General features: G+C 38.1%; 1 protein-coding gene across 2 annotated transcripts in view; it reads left to right on the forward strand.

Annotated features, from left to right (window-relative positions):
- The window catches only part of LRRC1 (leucine rich repeat containing 1), a 130,046-nt gene that overhangs the window by 74,053 nt on the left and 32,680 nt on the right, over window positions 1-23,313 (forward strand). For both annotated transcript variants that reach the window (XM_050788995.1, XM_050788996.1), the window contains exons 3-4: window positions 8,939-9,017; window positions 13,345-13,434. In XM_050788995.1, coding sequence (XP_050644952.1) covers window positions 8,939-9,017; window positions 13,345-13,434 — 169 coding nt within the window. The remainder of the gene's footprint in view (window positions 1-8,938; window positions 9,018-13,344; window positions 13,435-23,313) is intronic.

Consider the following 23,313-nt stretch of genomic DNA (forward strand, 5'->3'; position numbering starts at 1 on the left):
CATGTTAGTTGAGTATTTCAGGGTAAGCAGCTTGCTTAAAGCAAACCAGCAATCAAGACCCTTTAACCCACACTATTGCCTTTCTTGTCTAAAGTTTTTATTTTACAGGCAAATATATTCAAAGGGTCAAGTTAGGAACATGCGTGTAATGGAAAGAAGTGGTGTTGGGAGTCAGGAGACTTGTGTTCTGTTTACTATCTGCTACTTTATGCATACAAGCAATTTAGCCTGGAGAGAGAATTCACCTTCCTATAAACCAGACTTCTAGGTCATCTGTGTCTGGACTTAGTCCAGCTGTGTTTTCTGGCAGTTGTTTTTGTTATCCCCTGATCCCTGAATTCTGGACCAGCTCAACCAGAATTTCTTACAGACACCATTCATGTGATTTCTCGGTTGGCCCATCTTCTCAGGTCTCAGTGATGCTTCTGTTACTCTGAGCAATATTGAAGCCTTCTACCTAAAAGACATACCTTTCGTCTTTACCCTCTGCTTCTTTGATTTTTATTTTTTGTTGATAGAGTAGTAAGCCACTGTAAAATTTATATTTTAATGTGTGGCTTCATCCTCTTCCTCAGTACTTGTGAGACACCTCTTTTCAAATTTTTCTTTCTCAGCGCTGTAATTTATTAGGAGGTATCTTTTTTAGTTTTATCTTTAATGGACACATAATTGTACACATTTATGAAGTGCATTGTGGTGTTTTGATACTTTTATTCAATGCATATTGATCAAATCAGGATAGTTAGCATATGTGTGACCTCAACATTTATAATTTCTTTGTGGTGAGATTGTTCAAAATCTTCTCTTTTAGTTATTTTGAATTTAATATATTATTGTTTATTCTAGTTACCATGCATACTGTGGAATGGAACCCTAGAACTTATTCCTCTTATCTTACTGTAACTTTGTACCTGTTAGCCTTTTTCCCATCCCCTTCACCCCACTACCCTTCCTAGGCTCTCTTAATCACTATTCAACTTGCTACTTCTATGAGATCAACTTCTTTAGATTACACATATGAGTGAGATTATGTGATATTTGTCTTTCTGAGTCTGACTTATTTCACTTAAATAATGTCCTCCAGGCTTATCTATGTTGTCTCAAATGACATGATTTCATTCTTTTTTATGGCTGAATAGTACATTGTGTGAAATATACACATTTTCTTTATCCATTCATCTGTTGAGGGACACTTAAGTTGATTCCATATCTTGACTCTTGTAAATAATGCTGTGGTAAACATGGGAGTGCAGATATATCTTCGATATGCTGATTTCATATCCTTGAGATATGTGTCTGGTAGTGGGATTGCTGGATCATATGGTAGTTCCATTTTGAATTTTTTGAGGAATCGCCATAATTTTTCATAATGGCTGTACTCATTTACATTCCCATCAACAATGTATAAGAGTTCCCTTTTCTCTGCATCTTTGCCAGTATTTGTTATTTTTTGTCTTTTTGATAATAGCTATAATAACTGGGGTGAGACGATATCTCATTGTGGTTTTGATTTGCATTTCCCTTGTGATTGGTAATGCTGGGCTTTTTTTTCATGTACTTGTTAGCCATTTGTATGTCTTCTTTTGAGAAATGTCATTCAGATCAGATCTTATGCCCATTTTTAAAAATCGAATTTTTCTTTTTTGCTATTGAGTTTTTTCTGTATTCTGGATATTAACAATCCCTTGTCAGATGCGTAGTGTGCAAATATTTTCTGTCATTCTGTAGGTTGTCTCTTCATTCTGTCGAGTCTTTTCTTGGCTGTGAAGAAGCTTTTTAGTTTGATAAAATCCCATCTGTCTGTTTTGTTTTTTGAGACGGAGTTTCACTCTTGTTGCCCAGGCTGGGGTGCAGTGTCGTGATCTTGGCTCACTGCAACCTCTGCCTCCCAGGTTCAAGCGATTCTCCCGACTCAACCTCCTGAGTAGCTGGGATTACAGGCACGTGCCACCATGCCCAGCTAATTTTTGTATTCTTAGTGGAGACAGGGTTTCGCCATGTTAGCCAGGCTGGTCTCGAACTCCTGACCTCAGGTGATCTGCCGCCTTGGCTTCCTGAAGTGCTGGGATTACAGGTATGAGCTACCGTGCCTGGCCTGTTTTTTGCTTTTGTTGTCTGTGCTTTTGAGGTCTTGTCCAAAGAAATCCTTGCCCAGACCAATGCCGTGAAGCATTTCTCTTGTTTTCCTTTGGTAGTTGCATAGTTTCAGGTCTTACATTTAAGGCTTTAACCCATTTTGAGTCAATTTTTGTATATGGTGAGAAATAGGGATCTTGTTTCATTCTTCTGCATGTGGATACCTGGTTTTTCCAGCACACTTAATGTGTGTTTTTGGCACCTTTGTCGAAAATCAGTTGGCTGTAAATGAGTGGATTTATTTCTCTCTTTTTTTTAAAAAAAATTTTTATTTCCATAGGTGTTTGGGGAACAGGTGGTATTTGGTTACAAGAGTAAGTTCTTTAGTGGTGATTTGTGAGATTTTGGTTCAACCATCAACCAAGCAGTATACACTGAACCCAATTTGTAGTGGGTGGATTTATTTCTGGGTTCTCTATTTCATTGGTCAATGTGTCAGTTTCTATGCTAGTACCATACTGTTTTGGTTACTATTGCTTTGTAGTATAGTAATTTACATTCTCACCAACAGTGTGTAAGAATTTCCTTTTCTTTGCATTCTTTTGAAGTCAGGTAGTATGTTGCTTCCAGCTTTGTTCTTTTTCTTTAGCATTACTTTGGCTTTTTGGGGTCTTTTGTGGTTCTGTAAGAATTAGAGGATTGTTTTTTCTATTTCTATGAAGAATATCAATGGTATTTTGATAGCAATTGCATTGAATCTATAGATTGCTTTGGGTAGTATGGACACTTTTAACAATTTTTTTCTTTTTCCTTTTTTTTTTTTTTTCTTTTGGAGACAGAGTCTTGCTCTGTCACCCAAGCTGGAGTTCAGTGGTGTGTTCTCGGATCACTGCAACCTTGGCCTCCCAGGTTCAAGCAATTCTCTTGCCTCAGCCTCCAGAGTAGGTAGGATTACAGGCATGTGCCACTGCGCCTGGCTAATTTTTGTATTTTTAGTAGAGATGGAGTTTCACCATGTTGGCCAGTCTGGTCTCGAACTCCTGACCTCAAGTGATCTGCCTGCTTCGACCTCCCATGGTGCTGGGATTGCAGGCGTGAGCCACCATGCCTGGCCACAATGTTAATTCTTCTAACCCATAAACACAGTATATCTTTCCATTTATTTGTGTCCTCTTCAATTTTTTTCATCAGTGTTTTATAGTTTTCTTTGTAGAGATTTTTTACCTATTTGGTTAAATTTATTCCTAGGTATTTTATTTTTTGTAGCTATTATAAATGGGATTGATTTTAAAAAATTTCTTATTTAGGTAGTTCACAATTGGTGTATAGAAATGCTACTGATTTTTCTATGTTCATTTTGTATCCTGCAACTTTATTTACTAATCCTCACAGGTTTTTTATGGAGTCTTTAGGGTTTTCTATATGTAAAATTATGTCATCTGCAAACAAGGACAATTTAGCTTCTGCTTTTCCAGTTTGGATGCCCTTTATTCCTTTCTCTTGCCTAATCTCTCTGGCCAAGACTTTCAGTACTATGTTGAATAAAAGTGGTGAGAGTAGATATTCTTGTCTTGTCTAGATCTTAGAAAAAAAGCTTTCAACTTTTCTTCATTCCATATGATGTTCATTGTGTATTTGTCATATGTGGCCTTTATTGTGCTGAGATAACGAGGCACCTCTTTTCTCAGCCTTATAGACTGTTCCTCCGAACCAAAAATAGCGACAACAAGAGAGACTCTCATGGAGTATTCAGGCTGACCAGCGCTTTTCAGATCATGGCAAGCCAATGGCATGGCATGGCCTCACTTGCCTGAACAGTGATGCTCATCCTGTAATGAAATTGCTTGTTTCTTCTTAAGCATGGCAGTGCCATGACTTGAACATGGGAGGGCCAGCACTCAGTGAAATAGATGTGTAGTGATGGTTGAGTCACTTCGTCTCTCTGAGCCTTAGTGTCTATTTTGTATAATGAAAGTTAAAATAGTTTATTTTGAGGAGATTAAATAAGATAATGTATATAAAAGGGCTACAGCTGAATCTGTACTAAGGGTCCACAAATGTTCGTGAGTTTTAAAAATCGATTCCAGATTTAACTATAGATTCAACAGCTATATATATATATATATATATAGCTATATATTTATATATATATATATATTTATATATATATATAGCTATATATTTATATATATATTTATATATATATAAATAAAACAAACACTATGGTCCTACTTTCACAAATAAGCTATTATATTTATGCTATTACTTTCATAAATAGGTGATTATATTTATATAAACTAGGACCATATTGTTTGTTTTTCACTACCTCATTTGACCATGCAAGGCAGAAAATAGTGTGAGGAAAATGTCAGCATAGATCCAGATGTTTTACGCTTTTAAATTTGAACTAAAATCTTTCATGGAGCATCTGATTCCTGTGAGGCTGTTGGAGCGAGACATCCATTTTCCCTTTAATTCTCCCTTTTCCCTGCCACCCACAATTTAGAAATATTAAGTATGTTTTGGCTCAGATTGCATTAGTCAGACTGGTGGAAGAAACAGCAAGAACCAGGAGAAATCTTTCTATTTTAGCCCTTCTCAATGTTAATACGTCCAAAATAAATGAATCTTTGAAGTTAAATGCTACAGACTAACATTTTAAAGGCCCAAAAGATATAATCTCAAGTTTTGTATCAAGAAAGGAATTTAAAATAACAACTGGTTATTTAAAAATCACAATATTTAAAGGCCAGTAAATGTGGGGGGAAATATTCAGCTGCATTAGTAATAAAAAGAATATAAAATAAAATGTTGACATACTATTTTAGCAATACAATTGGCATTTTTTTTTAATGTAACAGAAAGAAAAGAGGAGGAGCGATGTTGAATAGGGCATCTTGTACAGGCTGATGAAAGTTTAAGTAGGCATAAGTTGCTCCTCGCAAAAGCAATTTAACAATATTTTTCAAGCGCTGTAGAGATGTTAATGCCTTTGACACAGTAATTCTACTTCTGGGAACATAGCCTAAGGAAATAATCAGTAATGCACATAAATATAACATCAGGAACTTTGTAACAACCTAAATGCCCAACAGTGGAGGATTGATTAAATGAAGTATGAAAATATATACAATGTGCTTTTCTGCCATTAAGAACAGCAAACTACTTGGAAAAATAATGATAGGAGAAAAAAGCTTGTAAAGTAATGTAAAGTGCAAAAAACAAATTATCATGAACTTAGTATTATGAAATATAATCTGTTTATACACATATTCTGTGTGTGTGTATATGTGTGTACACACGTGTGTGTGTGACAAGTTAAAAAAAAAATCGCAATAAAAGATTACCTCTAGGTGATGAGAGTGTTGGTGATGTTTATTTTCTTCTTTGTATATTTTCCAAATACTTATGTTTATAATTAGAAAAAAATTCGTAATTTAAAAGTACATTACTTTAGAATACCTGGTACTGATACCACCACATGAAAACATAAGGAAAAAAAGTCTAATGGTAATTACAACAGAATGCCATCAGTGCTTTTGATAGAGTGGTGGGACTTGGTGGTGGTAGTGGTGGTTTTTGTTATTTTATTATTTAATTGATCTGTTAAATAATTGTACATATGTATGGGTACATAGTGATGCTTTGATACATATGGTGTATTGTGATCAGACCAGGGTAATTAACATACTCATCTAAAGCATTTATCATTTCTTTGTGTTAGGAACTTTCAATATCCTCCTTTCAGCCATTTGAAACTATATATTATTGTTAACTGTAGTCATCTTATAGTGCTATACAATAGCAGTTCTCAACTTTTTTGGCACCACGGACCGGTTTTGTGGAAGACAGTTGTATTAGTCCATTTTCACACTGCTGATAAAGACATATCTGAGACTGGGCAATTTAAAACAGAAAGAGGTTTATTTTGACTCACAGTTCCATCTGACTAGGGAGGCCTCACAATCATGGTGGAAGACAAGGAGGAGCAAGTCACATCTTATGTGGATGGTGGCAGACAAAGAGAGCTTATGCAGGGAAACTCCCCCTTATAATAGCTATCAGATCTTGTGAGACTTACTCACTGTCATGAGAACAGCTCGGAACGACCTTCCCCCATGATTCAGTTACCTCCTACCGGATCCCTCCCACAACACATGGGAATTCAAGATGAGATTTGGGTGGGGACATAGCCAAACCATATCATTCTGCCCCTGGCCCCTCCCAAATCTCATGTCCTCCCATTTCAAAACCAATCATGCCTTCCCAACAGTCCCCTAAACTCTTAACTCATTTCAGCATTAACTCAAAAGTCCACAGTCCAAATCTCATCCAAGACAAGGCAAGTCCCTTCCATCTATGAGCCTGTAAAATCAAAAGCAAGTTAGTTACTTCCTAGATACAATGGGAGTACAGGCATTGAATAAATACATCCATTCCAAATGGGAGACATTGACCAAAACAAAGGAGCTACAGGCCCCATACAAGTGCAAAATCCAGCAGAGCAATCAAATCTTAAAGGTCCAAAATGATCTCCTTTGACTCCATGTCTCACATCCAGGTCATGCAAGAGGTGTGATGCAAGAGGTGTGTTCCCACGGTCTTAGACAGCTTTGCCTCTGTGGCTTTGCAGGGTATAGCCCCTCACCTGGCTGCTTTCATGGCTGGCCTTGACTGGTGGCTTGTCCAGGTGCATGGTGCAAGCTGTCGGTGGATCTACCATTCTGGGGTCTGGAGAATGATGGCTCTCTTCTCGCAGTTCCAGTAGGCACTGCCCCAGGAGGGACTCTGTGTGGGGGCTCCAACCCCACATTTCCTTTCTGCACTTCCCTAGCAGAGGTGTCCCATGAGGGCCTTACCACTGCAGCAAACTTTTGTCTGGGCATCCAGGCATTTCCATACATCTTCTGAAATCTAGGCAAAGGTTCCCAAACCTCAATTCTTGACTTCTGTGCACCCGCAGGCTCAACACTACATGGAAGCTGCCAAGGTTTGGGGTTTCCACCCTCTGAAGCAACAGCCCAAGCTATACTTTGGCCCCTTTTGGTCAGAGCTGGAGTGGCTGCGATGCAGGGCACCAGGTCCCTAGACTGCACACAGCATGGGGACCCTGGACCAGGCCCAGGATACAATTTTCTCCTGGGCCTCTGGGCCTGTGATTGAAGGGGCTGCCATGAAGACCTTTGACATGCCCTGGAGACATTTTCGTCATTGTCTTGGGGATTAACATTCAGCTTCTCCTTACTTATGCAAGTTTCTTCAGCCAACTTGAATTTCTCCTCAGAAAATGTTTTGTTTTTTTTTTCTGTCAAATTGTCAGCCTGTAAATTTCCCAAACTTTTATGCTCTGCTTCCCTTATAAACTGAATGCCTTTAACAGCACCCGAGTTACCTCTTGAATGTTTTGCTGCTTAGAAATTTATTCCACCAGATACCTAAATCATCTCTCTCAAGTTCAAAGTTCCACAAATCTCTAGGATGGGGCAAAATGCTGCCAGTCTCTTCGCTAAAATATAACAAGTCACCTTTGCTCCAGTTCCCAACAAGTTCCTCATCTTCCACCTCAGCCTGGACTTGATTGTCCATATTGCTATCAGGCTTTTGGTCAAAGCCCTTCAACAAATCTCTAGGAAGTTCCAAACTTTCCCACATTTTCCTGTCTTCTGAGCCCTCCAGACTGCTCCAGCCTCCGCCTGTGAACCAGTTCCAAAGCCGCTTCCACATTTTGGGTATCTTTTCAGCAGCACCCCACTCTACTGGTACTAATTTAGTCTATTAGTCTGTTTTCATGCTGCTGATAAAGACATACCTGAGACTGGGCAATTTATAAAAGAAGGAGGTTTAATTGGACTTACAGTTCCATGTGGCTAGGGAGGCTTCACAATCATGGTGGAAAGCAAGGAGGAGCAAGTCACATCTTACGTTGATGACGTCAGGCAAAGAGAGCTTGTGCAGGAAAACTCCCCCTTATAATAACCATCAGATCTCATGAAACTTACTCACTATCATGTGAACAGCATGGGAAGGACCTGCCCCATGATTCAATTACCTCCTACGAGGTCCCTCCCACAACACATGGGAATTCAAGAAGAGATTTGGGTGGACACACAACCAAATCATATGAGCGGTGTTTCCACAGACCAGTGTTTGAAATGGTTCTGGGACAAATCAAGCTCATTACATTTACTGTGCACTTTATTTCTATTATTATTACATCTGTAATATATAATGAAATAATTATGCAACTCACCGTAAGGTAGATTCAGTGGGAGCCCTGAGCTTGTTTTCCTGCAACTGGACAGTCCCATCTGGGGTTGATGGGAAACAGATCAGATCATCAGGCATTAGATTCTCATAAGGAGCACACAACCTAGATCCCTTGCATGGGCAGTTGACAATAGGGCTCATGCTCTTATGAGAATCTAATGTGGGCGCTGACCTGACAGGAAGTGGAGCTCAGGCAGTAATGCAAGTGATGGGGAGTGGCTATAAATATGGATGAAGGTTCGCTCACCCGCCTGCCGCTCACCTCCTGCTGTGCATCCCAGTTCCTCACAGGTACTGGTTTGTAGCTCAGGGGTTGGGGATCCCTGCCATAGAACACTAGAACTTATTCCTCCTATAGCTATAATTTTGTTAGAGATTTGATGTTTTTAATATTTTTCTTTAATGTGCTTCTGTTGAGAATATATCTTATATTAGGAAAACAAATATAAATGTATTAAAATACTTTATAAATCTAGGTCATGTTTGAATGGAGGTAGCATTTCCAGCTGTTCTCTTGTGAGTGTGATCTATCTTGAGAATGATAAAAACTGTTAATAATGGTGGCAAATTATAGACATTTTCTCTACTCCTACAGAGATTCCTGAAATTCCAGAAAGCATTTCATTCTGTAAAGCACTGCAGGTAGCTGACTTCAGCGGAAACCCACTGACTAGGTAAGCTTTCTGCTTACTTTTCTATCTATAGTAGTAAGGATATCTTTTTTGAGAGCCAAGCAAAGAACACAGTCAGGTTAACCATCTTGGAGGTACCTAGATGGCTCACTATCTTTATCACGGATGGTTGACTTTCACAGATACTTCTTTATAAATAGCCCTGTACAATGAAAGGCACACTATTCTATTGATAGAAACCTCAAAGGATGTTGTAGGGATAAGGTGCAGCACAGCGAAGTGTACAAAACAGGATGAGGAGTGCATTTCTGAAGCAATGTGAAGAGTTGTAGTAGTTTATAAACCCCCATTGATCTGTCCTGTCTTGTGGGGTAAGGCAGGTTTCTAAACTCCCAGAGAGCTTACACCAGAGTTATCCAAGGAGAAAATCATATTACAGTTATTTTTTTGTACTCCAGTAATGAAAAGTGTTTACTATCTTTTTTTTTTTTTTTTTTTTTTTTTTTTTGAGATGGAGTCTCGCTTAGTCACCCAGGCCGGAGTTGTGTGGCACCATCTCAGCTCACTGCAACCTCCGCCTCCTGGGTTCAAGTGATTCTCCTGCCTCGGCCTCCTGAGTAGCTGGGACTACAGGCGTGCACCACCACGCCCGGCTAATTTTTGTATTTTTAGTAGAGATAGGGTTTCACCATATTGGCCAGGATGATCTCAATCTCCTGACATCCTGATCCACCCACCTCAGCCTTCCAAAGTGCTGGGATTACAGGCCCGAGCCACCTCACCTGGCCATACTATCTTTTACTGTCTTAACTTTCCTCTAACTCTCCATTAAAAACGAATGAACATCAACAACAAGAAAAACAAAAACCTCCTATGAACATCATTATTTCTTTAGCTGTGGGGATTTCTTTGTTTTTGTTTTTGTTTTTGTTTTCCTTCAAATAAAGCTACTGTGTCAGTTTTACTACTTATTCCAGCTTTACCCTTCCTCGTATGACACAGTCTGTTACCCAGGCGTGGTTGAGTGGCATTGCTGTGAGCTGTTCCTTATGGCTCCTGGCTTAGTCATGAGTCCACTGACCACTGGCTTCCAGGCATCTTGTTAGTAGGATAACTGAATTGTGCCCGCGTGGCAATGCAGAGATAGCCCTTGGGTGTCTGTTTTAGATGTCTCTTTGGGCCAGGTGGGTCCATTTATAAGATTTCTCAAGAATCTGAAAGGAACCTCAGAAGAAATGCACTCTTCCCGTCCCTTCTTTTCTGTCTTTTCTCTTTTGATCTAGGAAAATTAAGATTAAACTAAAATTTCTGAGTCATCTCACCCACTTCAAAATTGTTTGGGACTTCTTGGGTATGGAGTGCTGGAGAATGCACTATTTAGTTTTATGTTTCCAATACCTTGTTATTGCCAATAAAGAAATGTGTTTTCTTTTTAAAACTTTTTCTGATTGTCCTCCTTTGAATTGTAGTGATTAAGTTACACGTAACATTTATTACTGAAGAATAGTAATCTAGTAAGCTATACTCCAATAGCTTTCTTACTTATCACTGTCCTTCCAACCTTATCCTCTTTCTCCACCGTCTTCCATTCAGCTGTCTCTTAAAACCTTTCTATAGCTCCCATCTCTGTAAGATAAAGTCAGAGCTCCTCCCTGTGCTATGTGAGCCTCTTCTTGCCCCTCCATCTGACCCTGGTCTGTCTCTCCATCTTCATTGACCTCAGTTGCCTGTGCTGGACGTCAGTCTCTGCTGTAATATAAAGTGCTTCTAGTTAGTTCATTTCATGCCTCTGTCTTCTTGACAGTACCGACCCTTTCACCTTCCTTAAGATGCAGTTTGAGCATCATACACATTTTCGGGAAGGCTTTCCCAGTTACTACCCACAGGCCCCTCCTCTGGGCTCCCGTAATGCTCTCTGTGTACTTTTTTCATAACACTTGAAGTTTACCCTTAAGTTATTTCTCTGACTAAGACTCCTTGACCAACCTGAGGAAGTTACTTGTATTCTTGGAATGGAGTAAGTGCTCAATAAATGTTTGTTGAACTGGACTAAGCTGAAGGCAGCTTACAGGGTTTGGCAAGCTGGGAAATACTCATTATGTTGCTGTTGAGTTTTTTTTAACCATTCAGTTGCTTCTTCCTTTTTTCTATTTTTTTTTGATTTTCCTTTTCTAATGTCTGCTGACATTTGACTTTACTATTATTTCAGTTCTCTCTCAACTGGAGCACACCTAGATTGTGTGAGGCTTTACTGTTTTGTTTGTTTGTTTTAATTCTGGCTTTCTATTTGGCAGGTTTCTTAAGGTGAAGCCATTTTAATTTGGCAGGTGTGCTGTTTTTTTAAGATTTAAGATGATATCTGTGAGTTGAAGGGACCTTAAAAATGATTTAGTTTGGCTTACTTATTTTATGGCTCAAGAAACTGAGGCACATGTAGGTTAAATTACCTTTCAAGATCATACAGCTAATGAGTGGGAAGCTCGGACTGCAGTTCATTTCTCCTAACCTTGGGTCTGTACTTCCTTATCACCTCTGTACTAGTTTAGCTCTTGTGTTAATAGCCAGTAAAAAAGCACCTATTTAAATCAGCTATTTAAAACTGTATTTTTCTTGTGTTTAAGAACATCTTAGCTAGTTTTTAAATTATAAAATGATATATACGTTCTGGTAAAAACTCAGGCAGAACAGATAATTTGCATCTTTTGAATTATGAGTAAAAATCTTACCTCTGTTAATTGTGCCTCAGAACAAATTCCAGTGATTATAAACATTCCAGTTAATACCCTGATCTTGCGGGTCTGGATTTGGTTTTGAAGTTTGGAATTAACCTATATTAAATATCAAACATGATGTTACATAGGCCTTTTTTTAAAGGAACCTAGAAAGATAAAAATGAAAGATTCTAATCTAGAGACCATCACTAAAGCCAGAAATCTCTCCCTCACTGAGAAAAAGTGATACTTATATGTTCTATTGTCTTTGTTAGCAGATTTATGTTTAATAACCTTCAGCATTTTAAATGCAATGAGATCCTTTGCCTTTAGTTAGGTTTTCCCTTCCCTCCCTCAATATGGTAACCATAGAAATATTGAAACTAAACTTTCTTTGTAAATTTTAAATGATGATTTTATTTTGAAGCCTTGTTATTCTGTAGAGTTTAAGGAACATATAAAAAATATCCCTTTGTGTAGAACATAGTAAAACATAAAATTATTTCAAGTGGTTGGCAACTTAGGCCGGGCGCGGTGGCTCAAGCCTGTAATCCCAGCACTTTGGGAGGCCGAGACGGGCGGATCACGAGGTCAGGAGATCGAGACCATCCTGGCTAACACGGTGAAACCCCGTCTCTACTAAAAAATACAAAAAAAAACTAGCCGGGCGAGGTGGCGGGCGCCTGTAGTCCCGGCTACTCGGGAGGCTGAGGCAGGAGAATGGCGGGAACCCGGGAGGCGGAGCTTGCAGTGAGCTGAGATCCGGCCACAGCACTCCAGCCTGGGTGACAGAGCGAGACTCCGTCTCAAAAAAAAAAAAAATAGAACTAAAAGAAAAATGTTAAGAAAGTAGCAATTGTCACGGTGGTTCACGCCTGTAATCCCAGCACTTTGGGAGGCTGAGGGGGGTGGATCACTAGGTCAGGAGTTTGAGACCAGCCTGATCAACATGGTGAAACCCTCGTCTCTGCTTAAAAATCCAAAAATCCCAGCTACTCAGGAAGCCAAGGCAGGAGACTAGCTTGAACCCGGGAAGCAGGGGTTGTAGTGAGTTGAGATCTTGCCACTGCACTCCAGCCTGGGCAACAGAGTGAGAGTATGTCTCAAAAAAAAAAAAAAAAAAAAAGGAAGTAGCAATTGTCTGTCAGCGGATCAATAAGTACTCCGTAGCTTTCCCCTAGGTATTATAAACTACAGGAAGAAAAATTATGCAGTAGCTGTCCTGTGTTTTATTATAATCTCAAGGACTGATGAAATTTTCTCTTTAGTTTCTGCTAATCAATAAAGTATTTTTACTCTTAGGCACTTTTAGCTGCAGCAATAATTTATCATTTTCTTTCATAAAGTATTCAGTAGTCCCAACATTTTTTTTTGCCTTTGTTCTTAGAGCTTGCGTATCTTTCTACTTTATTTCTAGATCACCATAACAGTAAGTATTTATCATGCCCCTGTACATCTACTATGTATATGAAGTCTTTGTTTTTTCCTTACAAGTGTCTTATTTATAGGAAGACAAGGCAAACATGCCATATATAATGTCATTTTTAGGAGGTTATTTCAATTAGCACATAGAATAAATCATTATTATTTATGCTTGATATACACTATACATGAACTTTTTTAATTTATAGCATTTTTGTTTGTTTGTTTTGTTTTAGGTTGCCAGAAAGCTTTCCTGAGTTACAGAATTTAACATGTCTTTCTGTAAATGACATCTCACTGCAGTCTCTACCTGAAAATATTGGCAAGTAAGTTTTTTTGTGAAGTTTGGGTAGATCGGGGTGAAAGGGGGTTTATATCATCAGCTCTAGCCTCCTTTCCTTTTAAAGCTCCTATTTGTCGACTCAGAAAGCCATGTACTCATTCTTTAATATGACCTTCAAGAAAGATTATAGCCAGCCTCCTATGTTTTTGCATCTAATTGTCCCTAAATTTTATTGGTTAAAAAGGGTGCTGCTACTTGTTACTAGTAAAAATCCTAAATTGTTTGGAAGTGAAACTGATATATGGCAAAGTAGTTAATTTAAGCCACGTACTATGTGTCATGTAGGTGGTCAGTAAATACTGGTAGAAACAACCACTCAGTAATTTTAAACCATGCTGGAGAGCCAACAAACAACTCCATTAAAAACGTAAAGTATGTGCTCCTAAAGAACAGCTACGTCTGACAGTATTTGTGAACTGTGGATCCAAGAATAGGGAATGAGAATGGTGTATTTGGAGAGTGGGAGTAGAATTGGGAGAGGAAAGGAATGATATGGGCATATTCCACGTTGCCGGCTTAGAGGTTGTGGAGAACTTAGTCATGGCAAGAAATAGAATCCATTGAAGACAGTGTATGCTGGTGAATAAATGTTCTGTTATACCTTCCCACAGATGAACTAGTTGAATTGTCTTTGCAGACCTTTTTCACTTTTCCAGGGCATACAGTGGGTTAAATCAGGTTGATGCAGTAGCTCATGCTTAACGACTTAAAAATAAAGGTCTGACTTGTCTGCCCTAACCTGGTAGACCAGTGTTCTCTACCATCATAAATGATTTTCCTTGTTTGTAGCTGTCCTGTGTAAGTTCTAAGACAAAACAGAAACTTGCTCTTTGAGAACCACAGTAAGCAGTTGAGCACAGTCTATCTGATATGTCTGTTTTGCAAAAGTTCTCTTTCCGGAGGTTTATAAGAATATTTGCAGACAGCTTTTCCCTCTCCTTCCCGTCCTCTTCAGGCAAATGACAACTAGCTGACACCTGTTCAGCCAGCAAGTTGGTGTTTTTCTGAAATGCACCCTGATGTTTTGTCTTTATGCCATTAGACTTGCTAATTAAAAATTGTGCCCTTAAACTCTCAGGAGGAGAAGAAGACAGGAAACCCTCAATACACTCTAGGTTTAAGGTATCAGTTGCAGAGAAAACAGTGGTATTCTATTGTGAATTTCATGCATGTGCAATTCACTTTTGCTGTATCAAGTGTCAGATATTTATAATGTAACAACTTTTGTGCTGGGCATGGTGGCTCACACCTATAATCCCAGCCTTTCGGGAGGCTGAAGTGGGAGGATTCCTTGAGCTCAGGAGTTCAAGACCAGCCTGGGCTATCTTTTGTAGAGATAACCCATCTCTACAAAAACAAACAAACAAAAAATCAGCTGGGCCTGGTGGCATAAGCCTGTAGTCCCAGCTACTTGGAAGGTTGAGGAGGAAGGATCACTTGAGCCCAGAAGGTTGAGGCTGCAGTGAGCTGTGATTGTGCCACTAAATTCCAGCCTGGGTGACAGAGCGACACCCCAACCCCCTTTTTGCCCCCCCACCACACAAAATTCTTAAATACAGTAGCTGTTTAAACACCCAAACTGATGCTGTCCTCCTCTTGCTCCTCAGGATATCTGGAGCTTAATTCCCTTGTTACCTTCCTTTCAGTTCATTCTTAGTCTACAGCTGCCTAGATGGTTCTTCTTTCTAGCCTCCGATTCCTACCTCTCTGCTTTTTTCCCATTTTATGTCTTTTTTAAAAAGTCTTAATGCTTTGATATGAAATATGTTATTAAACCAGAGTGTCCCTCTCCCCCTCTACTGAACTATTTTAATGGAAAGTATAATTTTAGAATATGTTTTTTACAATGTTCATTATTATATATTTTCTGTTAATATCCGTACCTGTTTTTGTCAAAGTTCAAGACGTTTTTGTTTTGTTTGTAGACTTAATCAGCTTCTGTTACCATTATAGCATTGTGGATACTGATTGTTTACTGAATAAAATGCCACTTTGATCTTGAAATTAACTGATTCTTATTAGGTCAGTTTGTGAAATTAAATGAAAAAGAGAGAGAGTTTTCTATTCTTGGTTGTTAGTAATTTTATTACCAGAGCAAGAAACTATGATTTCTTCCTCATGCATACTCAAGTAATGGCCTGTTCTCACATACCAGAAAGAAACAATCAAAGAACAAATTCTTCCTTGGAGAAGATTGGGCATACCTGGTGTCCAAGACCTTGTAGAAAAGGCACTTGAAACAGTGAATTGTTCAGGAAATCTCATATATGCATAAGTGTACTACATTTTAAGCAAATTATTATTTGAAACTTGCAAGCTTTCCTCGTGGGAAGGCTTCATTTGTTTCTCAAAGAATTTCCAAATAGTTTCTTTAGAGCATTTAACACATTTAGTTAACCAATATTTAGTAACCAGTACAACTTCTCGGAGATAGAATTGTTTTGTGTGGAAACATACCTGTTTAATATTCCACAAAATTTGAAAGGACATGGAATGACCATTGGAATGCTTGGTGTGTTATCTTTGTGGAGTCTGATGTGGAATCTTTGCATAAATTACCTCTGCTTATGTGGTCAGATGGGTAAACTACGTTAGCATTGGCCTTTCAAGCATCAGTGAAGATAGGACTTCATTTCTCCTCTTGGCACCTAGCACAGTAGTTGGCATTAACTGGGAAAGCTATGGATGTCTCAAGGACTTGGGCCCCCTCAGGATGGTCAGGGGTACTCAGACTAAGAGGGGAGGGCAAAAGTCTTTATATAGATAGAGTGAGCAGACTTGTAGTGTCTTGAACCTGGGGGCACCTGGACACATCTCCCCCATCACGTGTTTGGTTTGCCTATGGTCAGTTAATTTGAAGAAGTTTTTAGGAGTTGATGGCAGAGCTGGAACTGGACTACGGCTCTCCAGGTCCCGGTCCTGTGTTTTTTCACTACTCCACCCTGCCATTGCCGCAGGACAGTTGGTTCCTGGGGCCCTTGTGGGCTCAGTAACTTTCTTTTAATACTCCTGGAAATATCTAACAGTTCATTAAGTAGGTCCAAACATCTTAATAAGTGTTTATGTCCTAATAACCTGGTAGCTGTTTGAAAAAAGTTATACATATGAGTGGAAAGAATACATATTTTTATTTCATTCTTAAATATTCCCAATTATTCACAGTGAGTCCTCATGTAACATCATCCATAGGTTCTTGAACACTGTGACATCAAGTCAAACAAAGTATTATGAAGCCGAGTTTACCACAGGCTAATTGATATAAACAAGAGTTAAGTTACAGGGGACTATTTCTGATCAGAAAAACATCATCAAACTTCCAAGCAAAAACCCAAAACACTTCTAATATTAAACACTGACATAAATATGAGCTATACATACATTTAAGAAAGGGTAATAAAAAGAGGTATAATTATTTACCTAATTTTTGGAGAACCTGTAAGGGATGGCAGTTATAATGGTGGTGGATTAAGTCAAGGAATAAATGTTTGCAAAGCAAAAATTTTAAGGAGCACTTCCTATGGTGCAGTTCAAAGACATGAATAGGGTAGGCTCGCTGATTATTTTTGTACTGCACCATTTATTTTTGTGCATTTGTATGATTTTCATACACTTTGTTAATTTTTATTTTACAGTAATTTGTATTCATTCATTCATTTTGCTTCCTGCTTATTCCAATTCAGGTGAATGTTAAAATTTTTTACCTGCCTTGTCTGTTTCCAAACTGGCTGGGGTGTTTCATTTAATGATTGAAATGTTACATCTTTCATCATGCCTTCCCCAATGATTGACAGGCGAAATAGATCCCAGACTTGCAGGTTCCCTGACCCCGTCATACCTCCCACACAATAAGTACTTTAGTCCTTTGTCTTTACACAGAAGTGTAGTTGTTCATTGCTTAATTGTATGTATATAACTGGTACATGTACTTGGATCACCTTGTACTCTGATACTACAGGGACCTTGGTTTTCTAACTCTGTTTGTGTCTGTATCTACCCTGGCATTGTTCTCACATACTAAACAAATACACGTGACAAGGTTAAGAGTATTGCCTCCTTTATTCCACTTGCTTCCAACATCACATCATAGGCAGTCAAGTTCAGATTCTGGAAGATTTATGCTGGGATCACTTTAGCCTGTTCCTGTATTGTCACTTTTTTGGCCTGATGCAGTTGTACTCAATTTCTAGAAAAAGTTGTTTAAAAGAAGCAACTATTTAAAAAACAGCTTCTGTTGCTGTAAAGCCTTCCAAGAAAAAATAATTATTGTCTATTAATATTGCTTAATATCTCTGATATAAGGAGCTATTAGGGAGACAATAAATTATTTTTAAGGAAACAAATGCCTTACCAAAAGAACTGGTAAGCTTCTTCCTTTTTAATAATATTCCTTTTTAATAAACATTTCTAACACTTATTTTCCTGCCTTTGTTGCCCGTAGGCTTAGAGCTAATTCTGATAATCAATGAGAACAGCTGTGTTCCTTTTTGTGCGATAAAGGGAGAGGTGATGCTGACAGTCTCAGTGGGGCACGGACTCTTTGAGGTGCATACACTGTCTCATGACACCCTTCCTCCTGAGGCTAGCTTTACCCATCCTGAGCTTTATCAGCTTCCTCTGTGAAATGGAGATAAGTGATCTGCCCAGGTGTGCATTGCTGGTGGGTGGTAGAGCTGGCATTTGAATTTAGTTTCTTCCTTGAAGATACTGCATTTTCTTTACTGCCTGCTTCTCATAATGAACACATTAGTGTCTCCCCTCTTTCATGGCCCTAACGTCATTTCATGAACCTTTTTGCATATTTGCAATTTTAAAAGACTTACTTAAATCCCCTTTAGAAAAAGTTGGGGTATAATTAAGTGAATGACTTTCTGTGTCACTGCAGATGCTGGTTGGCACGGGATAGCACGTAGTGGGGTCTTACTCAGTCAAGTTCCAGGTCTTGGATGGGCTTTCAGAAAACTATCTGAATAAAAAAATTTGGTATTTTAGATATGCCCTTAAAAACAGTGCCTAGCGAATAATGGCTTTTTACTTTACTATCACTAAAAACACTTGTAAGATTCCACTGGTAAGGCCAGGAAGGATAATTTAAGGAGTTTTGAAATGTTGGTACAATGTGTGAATATATTTGTCTTTCAAAATACTGAAAATATTTTTCTTGGGATCAGTTGTATCAGGTTGTACTCAAGCCACACACTTTGTGTTTTACTTTTTAAAAATGAGTTACTGTTCAGATGGCATGATCTTATATAGAAACAATCCTAAGAAATCTGTAAAAATTATTAGAGCTAATAAATTAATTCAGGAAGATAGCAGGATACAAGATTACAAAACAAAAATCAGTTATATTTTTATATATCAGCATTAAACAATTCTACTTACAAAACACTAAAAAGTGTAAAATACTCAGGATAAATTTAACAGAAGAAATGTAGGACACGTCCATGCAAAGTATAAAACATCATTGAAATAATTAAGGAAGACTAAATAAGTGGTAAGATAATGTGTGTTATGGGTTGATACTTAATATTGTTAAGATAGCAGTACTCTACAAGTCTATCTACAGACTCATCTTAAGCCCCATCAGAATCCTTACATATATCGTTAATTGATTTTGACAGAGGTGTCAAAACAATTCATTGGAGAAAGAATAGTCTTTTTAACAAATGTTGGGAAAACTGACTATGAACATACAAAAGAATGAAGTTATACTCCTACCTCACACCAGACACAAAAACTAAATCAAAATCAGAGATCTGAATATAAGAGCTAAAACTGTAAAAGTCCTCGCCGGGTGCAGTGGCTCATGCCTGTACTCCTAGCACTTTGGGAGGCCGAGGCGGGCAGATCACGAGGTCAGGAGATCAAGACCATTCTGGCTAACACGGTGAAACACCGTCTCTAATAAAAATACAAAAAATTAGCCAGGCATGGTGGTGGGTGCCTGTAGTCCCAGCTACTCAGGAGGCTGAGGCAGGAGAATGGCGTGAACCCAGGAGGCGGAGCTTGCAGTGAGCTGAGATCACGCCACTGCACTCCAGTCTGACACAGCAAGACTCCGTCTCAAAAAACAAACAAACAAACAAACAAAAAAACGGTAAAAGTCTTATAAGAAAACAGGGGTAAATATTTGTGACATTGGATTAGGCAGTGGTTTCTTAGCTGTGACACCAAAGTCTGTGTAACAAAAGAAAAAATAGATAAATTGGATTGCATCAAAATTTAAAACGTGTGTGCATCAAAGAATACTATCATGAAAGTGAAAAGACAACACACAGAATGGGAGAAAATATTTGCAAATCATATATCTTATCAGAGTCTAGTTACCAGAATATATTTAGATCTCTTACAACTTCGTAATAAAAGAACCAACTTAAAAATGGGCAAAGGATTCGAATAGGCATTTCTTCAGAGAAGATATACAAATAACCAATAAGCATATGAAAAGATGTTTAACAACATTAGTCATCAGGAAAATGCAAGTCAAAACCACAATGAGATACTACTTTATACCCTCTGGGAAGATTATAATTAAAAAGATAAATGCTAACAAGTGTTATTGAGGATGCAGAGAAATTGAAACCCTCATATGTTGTTGATGGGAGTGTAGAATGGTTTAGCCCCTTTGTAAAACAGTTTGGGGAGGTTCTCCTTAAAATTGAACATAGTTACCATGTGACCCAGCCATTCCATTCCTAGCTACGTATACTCAAAAGAATTGGAAACCTAGGAGGGTTATTATTGACATTATTTATAATAACAAAGGTAGAAACAACTGAAATTTTCATCAGTGGGTAAGTGGACAAACAAAATGTGGCATATGTATACAATGAAATAGTATTACTGGATGAACTTTGAAAACATGTGAAGTAAAAGAAGCCAGACACAAACAATCACATAGTCTATGACTCACTTTTTACAAAATGCATACTATAGTCAACTCCACAGAGACAGAAATTAAATTATTGGTTGTTGGGGGTTGTGGGGTGGAGGAAGATGATAAAGAATGACTTCTAATGAGTATGGATTTTCTTTTCGGTATGATGAAAATTTTCTGGATTAGATAGTGGTGATGTTTATATACCTTCTGAATAAATATATTAAAGACCACCAAACTGCACACTTTCAAAGGTGAATTTCATAGTTTGTGAATTATGTCTCCGTAAAAAGAATGGACCTTAGGCAAATTTGAAGCTGGGTACTGCTGCAGGGTGATGTTATACCTGGGAAACCGACCCCGTTTATTTTTACAGGAAATGCTCTATAATGTAACCTTACAAGTAGTGTGCTAAGATCATTTTGTTTAGTTACTTGCACGTGGTGATCAGGCAAGTGCACATAGCCAGAGTCTCCAAAATGCTCAAGTGATGCAGAGAGAGAGTGGAGGTCGAGAGGACATAAAAACTCAGGTGGCAACTGATGGAAAATTCTGAAGATCTGGGAAGCCTATGATGGTGTCTGAGAGCATGCTGCTTTGTCTTTAGTTGATATGCCCTTCCATGAGATTCCATATCCTTTACCATTAAAGAAATGAATACCCTCCAATATGTTAGCCTAAATATCTCTACTCCCTGTTTAACTGAACTGTCTTCTCCAAAAATAGCATTCTTAGAGGAGAAGTAATATATGTGATGAAATAGTCCAGTACCCGAGACAGTTATTCAGTCACTAAATAGTCATTATCAATAAACATTTAATTATTCCAAGTTGCTGATAGAAGTAGCATGAGTAAGCCCTAGGTTCTCTGGCAGATTGAACTAGAGCGTGTGGGTCTGATTTTATGTCTGCTGAGTCTGCTGCCCTTGGGAATGGTGACCTTAATTTGAGTGAGCTTGAACTAAGTGAGCCATGTGGCCCCCACTCACAAGGCCTAGTGCTAGGCAGCTTACCTATATCATAAGTGCATGCTGCCTAAAAGGAGTAAATCCTTTTTTTGAAAACTATTACCATATTTAATGTTCTTTTTTGAGGTCTGAGAATTACTATAAAATATTTATTATTTCAAAAACAAAAAGATTAAAAAAAAAAAAAGTTTTCTAGAGCAAAGCCACCATAAGAAAATTTGTAACCAGAGGTTTCTTGAATACTAATTTGATGTTGAAAGAGTAGAAATATTATGATTGTGTAAGCAACTCCCTATTCCCCCATTAATAGTTTTCCCCAATCAAATAATGTTGCCCTAAGTAGTTGTTGTTTTATATATTAATGATTTTATAGTGAACCGCCACTTGTTTGTTTGGTCTACCTTAATGTGTTTTACTCTTTATTTTCTTAATGATTTTGGCCGCTAAAATGGAAAAAAATTTACTCAAGTGGGTTAGAAAGGGATTTGCAAACATAGTGGAGAACAGATGTAAATTCCTTAAAGTAACCATTCATACAGTCACTGAAATAGAATCCTAAAAATACAGTTGGCCTACATTCTGACTTACAAAAGAGTACAACTTTTGTCCCTGCTATTATGAACAGTGTGAAACATTAAGAATTAGTGTGCTGAGATGAAATACTTCATGCACTCTTTTCCTGCAGGAGCTTGTTAGGTGTGTTCCCCTGCCCCCCAACTTCCTTTGTTGGTAAAAATGGTAGGGATTGACAGGGAGGATAGAAAGTCATGTTTTTTTTGGTAGGAGGAGGAAGAAGAGGTCATTCCAGCAGTATTATGTAGAAATTAATTTGTCAGAAATTAAAATTGAAGGATGAAATGTTTGTTAATAGGGTTCTAGTTAAAACAAGGTATCCATAGACAGTAAGATACTGTGCAATTGTTGACAAAATACTGGTATGTACAAATAAAAAATGAGACCAAAAAATTCTGGTAAGTGAGGAAAGCAAAGTGCCAGATATATGCAGAATGCTACCTTTCTTGTAAAAAAAAAAAAAAAAAAAAAAAAAAAAGGAAAAGAGGGAGAGACTATATACATTCACACCTAAAGATTAAAGAAAGCCCCACATGAACACATGAATCCATACAAAATTTTTAAATTTTTAAGGTAATTTCCTCTGAAAACGTTTGGTGTTGGGAAGCTGGATTGATGTGGGAAAAGAAGGAACTCTTTACTGAATATATTGTAAATATATATAAATTGGCCGGGCGTGATGGCTCATGCCTGTAATCCCAGCACTTTGGGCAGGCCTAGGTAGGCGGATCACCTGAGGTCAGGAGTTCGAGACCAGCCAGGCCAACCATCTGGTCTGGTGAAACTCCATCTCTATTAAAAATATAAAAATTAACCAGGTGTGGTGGTGCATGCCTGTAGTCCCAGCTACTTGGAAGGCAGGGGCAGGAGAATCACTTGAACCCAGGAGACGGAGGTTGCAGTGAGCCAAGATCACACCACTGCACTCTAGCCTGGGTGACAGAGTGAGATTCTGTCTCAAAAAAAAAAAAAAAAAAAAAAAAAAATATATATATATATATATATATATATATAGTGTGTGTGTGTGTATATATATACGTATATATATATACACACATAAAATAAATATGTATATCCATAAATATGTTATTACCTATTTGCAAAATTGACATACCAACTCAAGAGTGAGAGGCAGCACAACATAGTGGTTAAGAATGCAGATTCCCTGGTGAATCCTGGCATTTCTACTTGGCAATTTTGTGAGACCTTGTTCAAGCTTCCTCTCTGTGCCTCAGTTTTCTCATCTGATAAGTTAATTCTCATAAAGAAGTTATAACAAAATTTGTCATATAATAAGTTGCCAGTATTAGTAGTAGAACTATTAAAGTGTTAAATTTTTAAAATCACATTTGTAAAAGTATTAGAAATGCCTGATTCTTTCTTGTACCTCTGTAATACCATGTTTAACTGAAATAGCGGATGAAGGCCTGTGGAGTTTGGGTCTC

The sequence above is a fragment of the Macaca thibetana genome, chromosome 4 (genome assembly GCF_024542745.1).
Source record: "Macaca thibetana thibetana isolate TM-01 chromosome 4, ASM2454274v1, whole genome shotgun sequence".
NCBI classification, from domain to species: Eukaryota; Metazoa; Chordata; class Mammalia; order Primates; family Cercopithecidae; genus Macaca; species Macaca thibetana.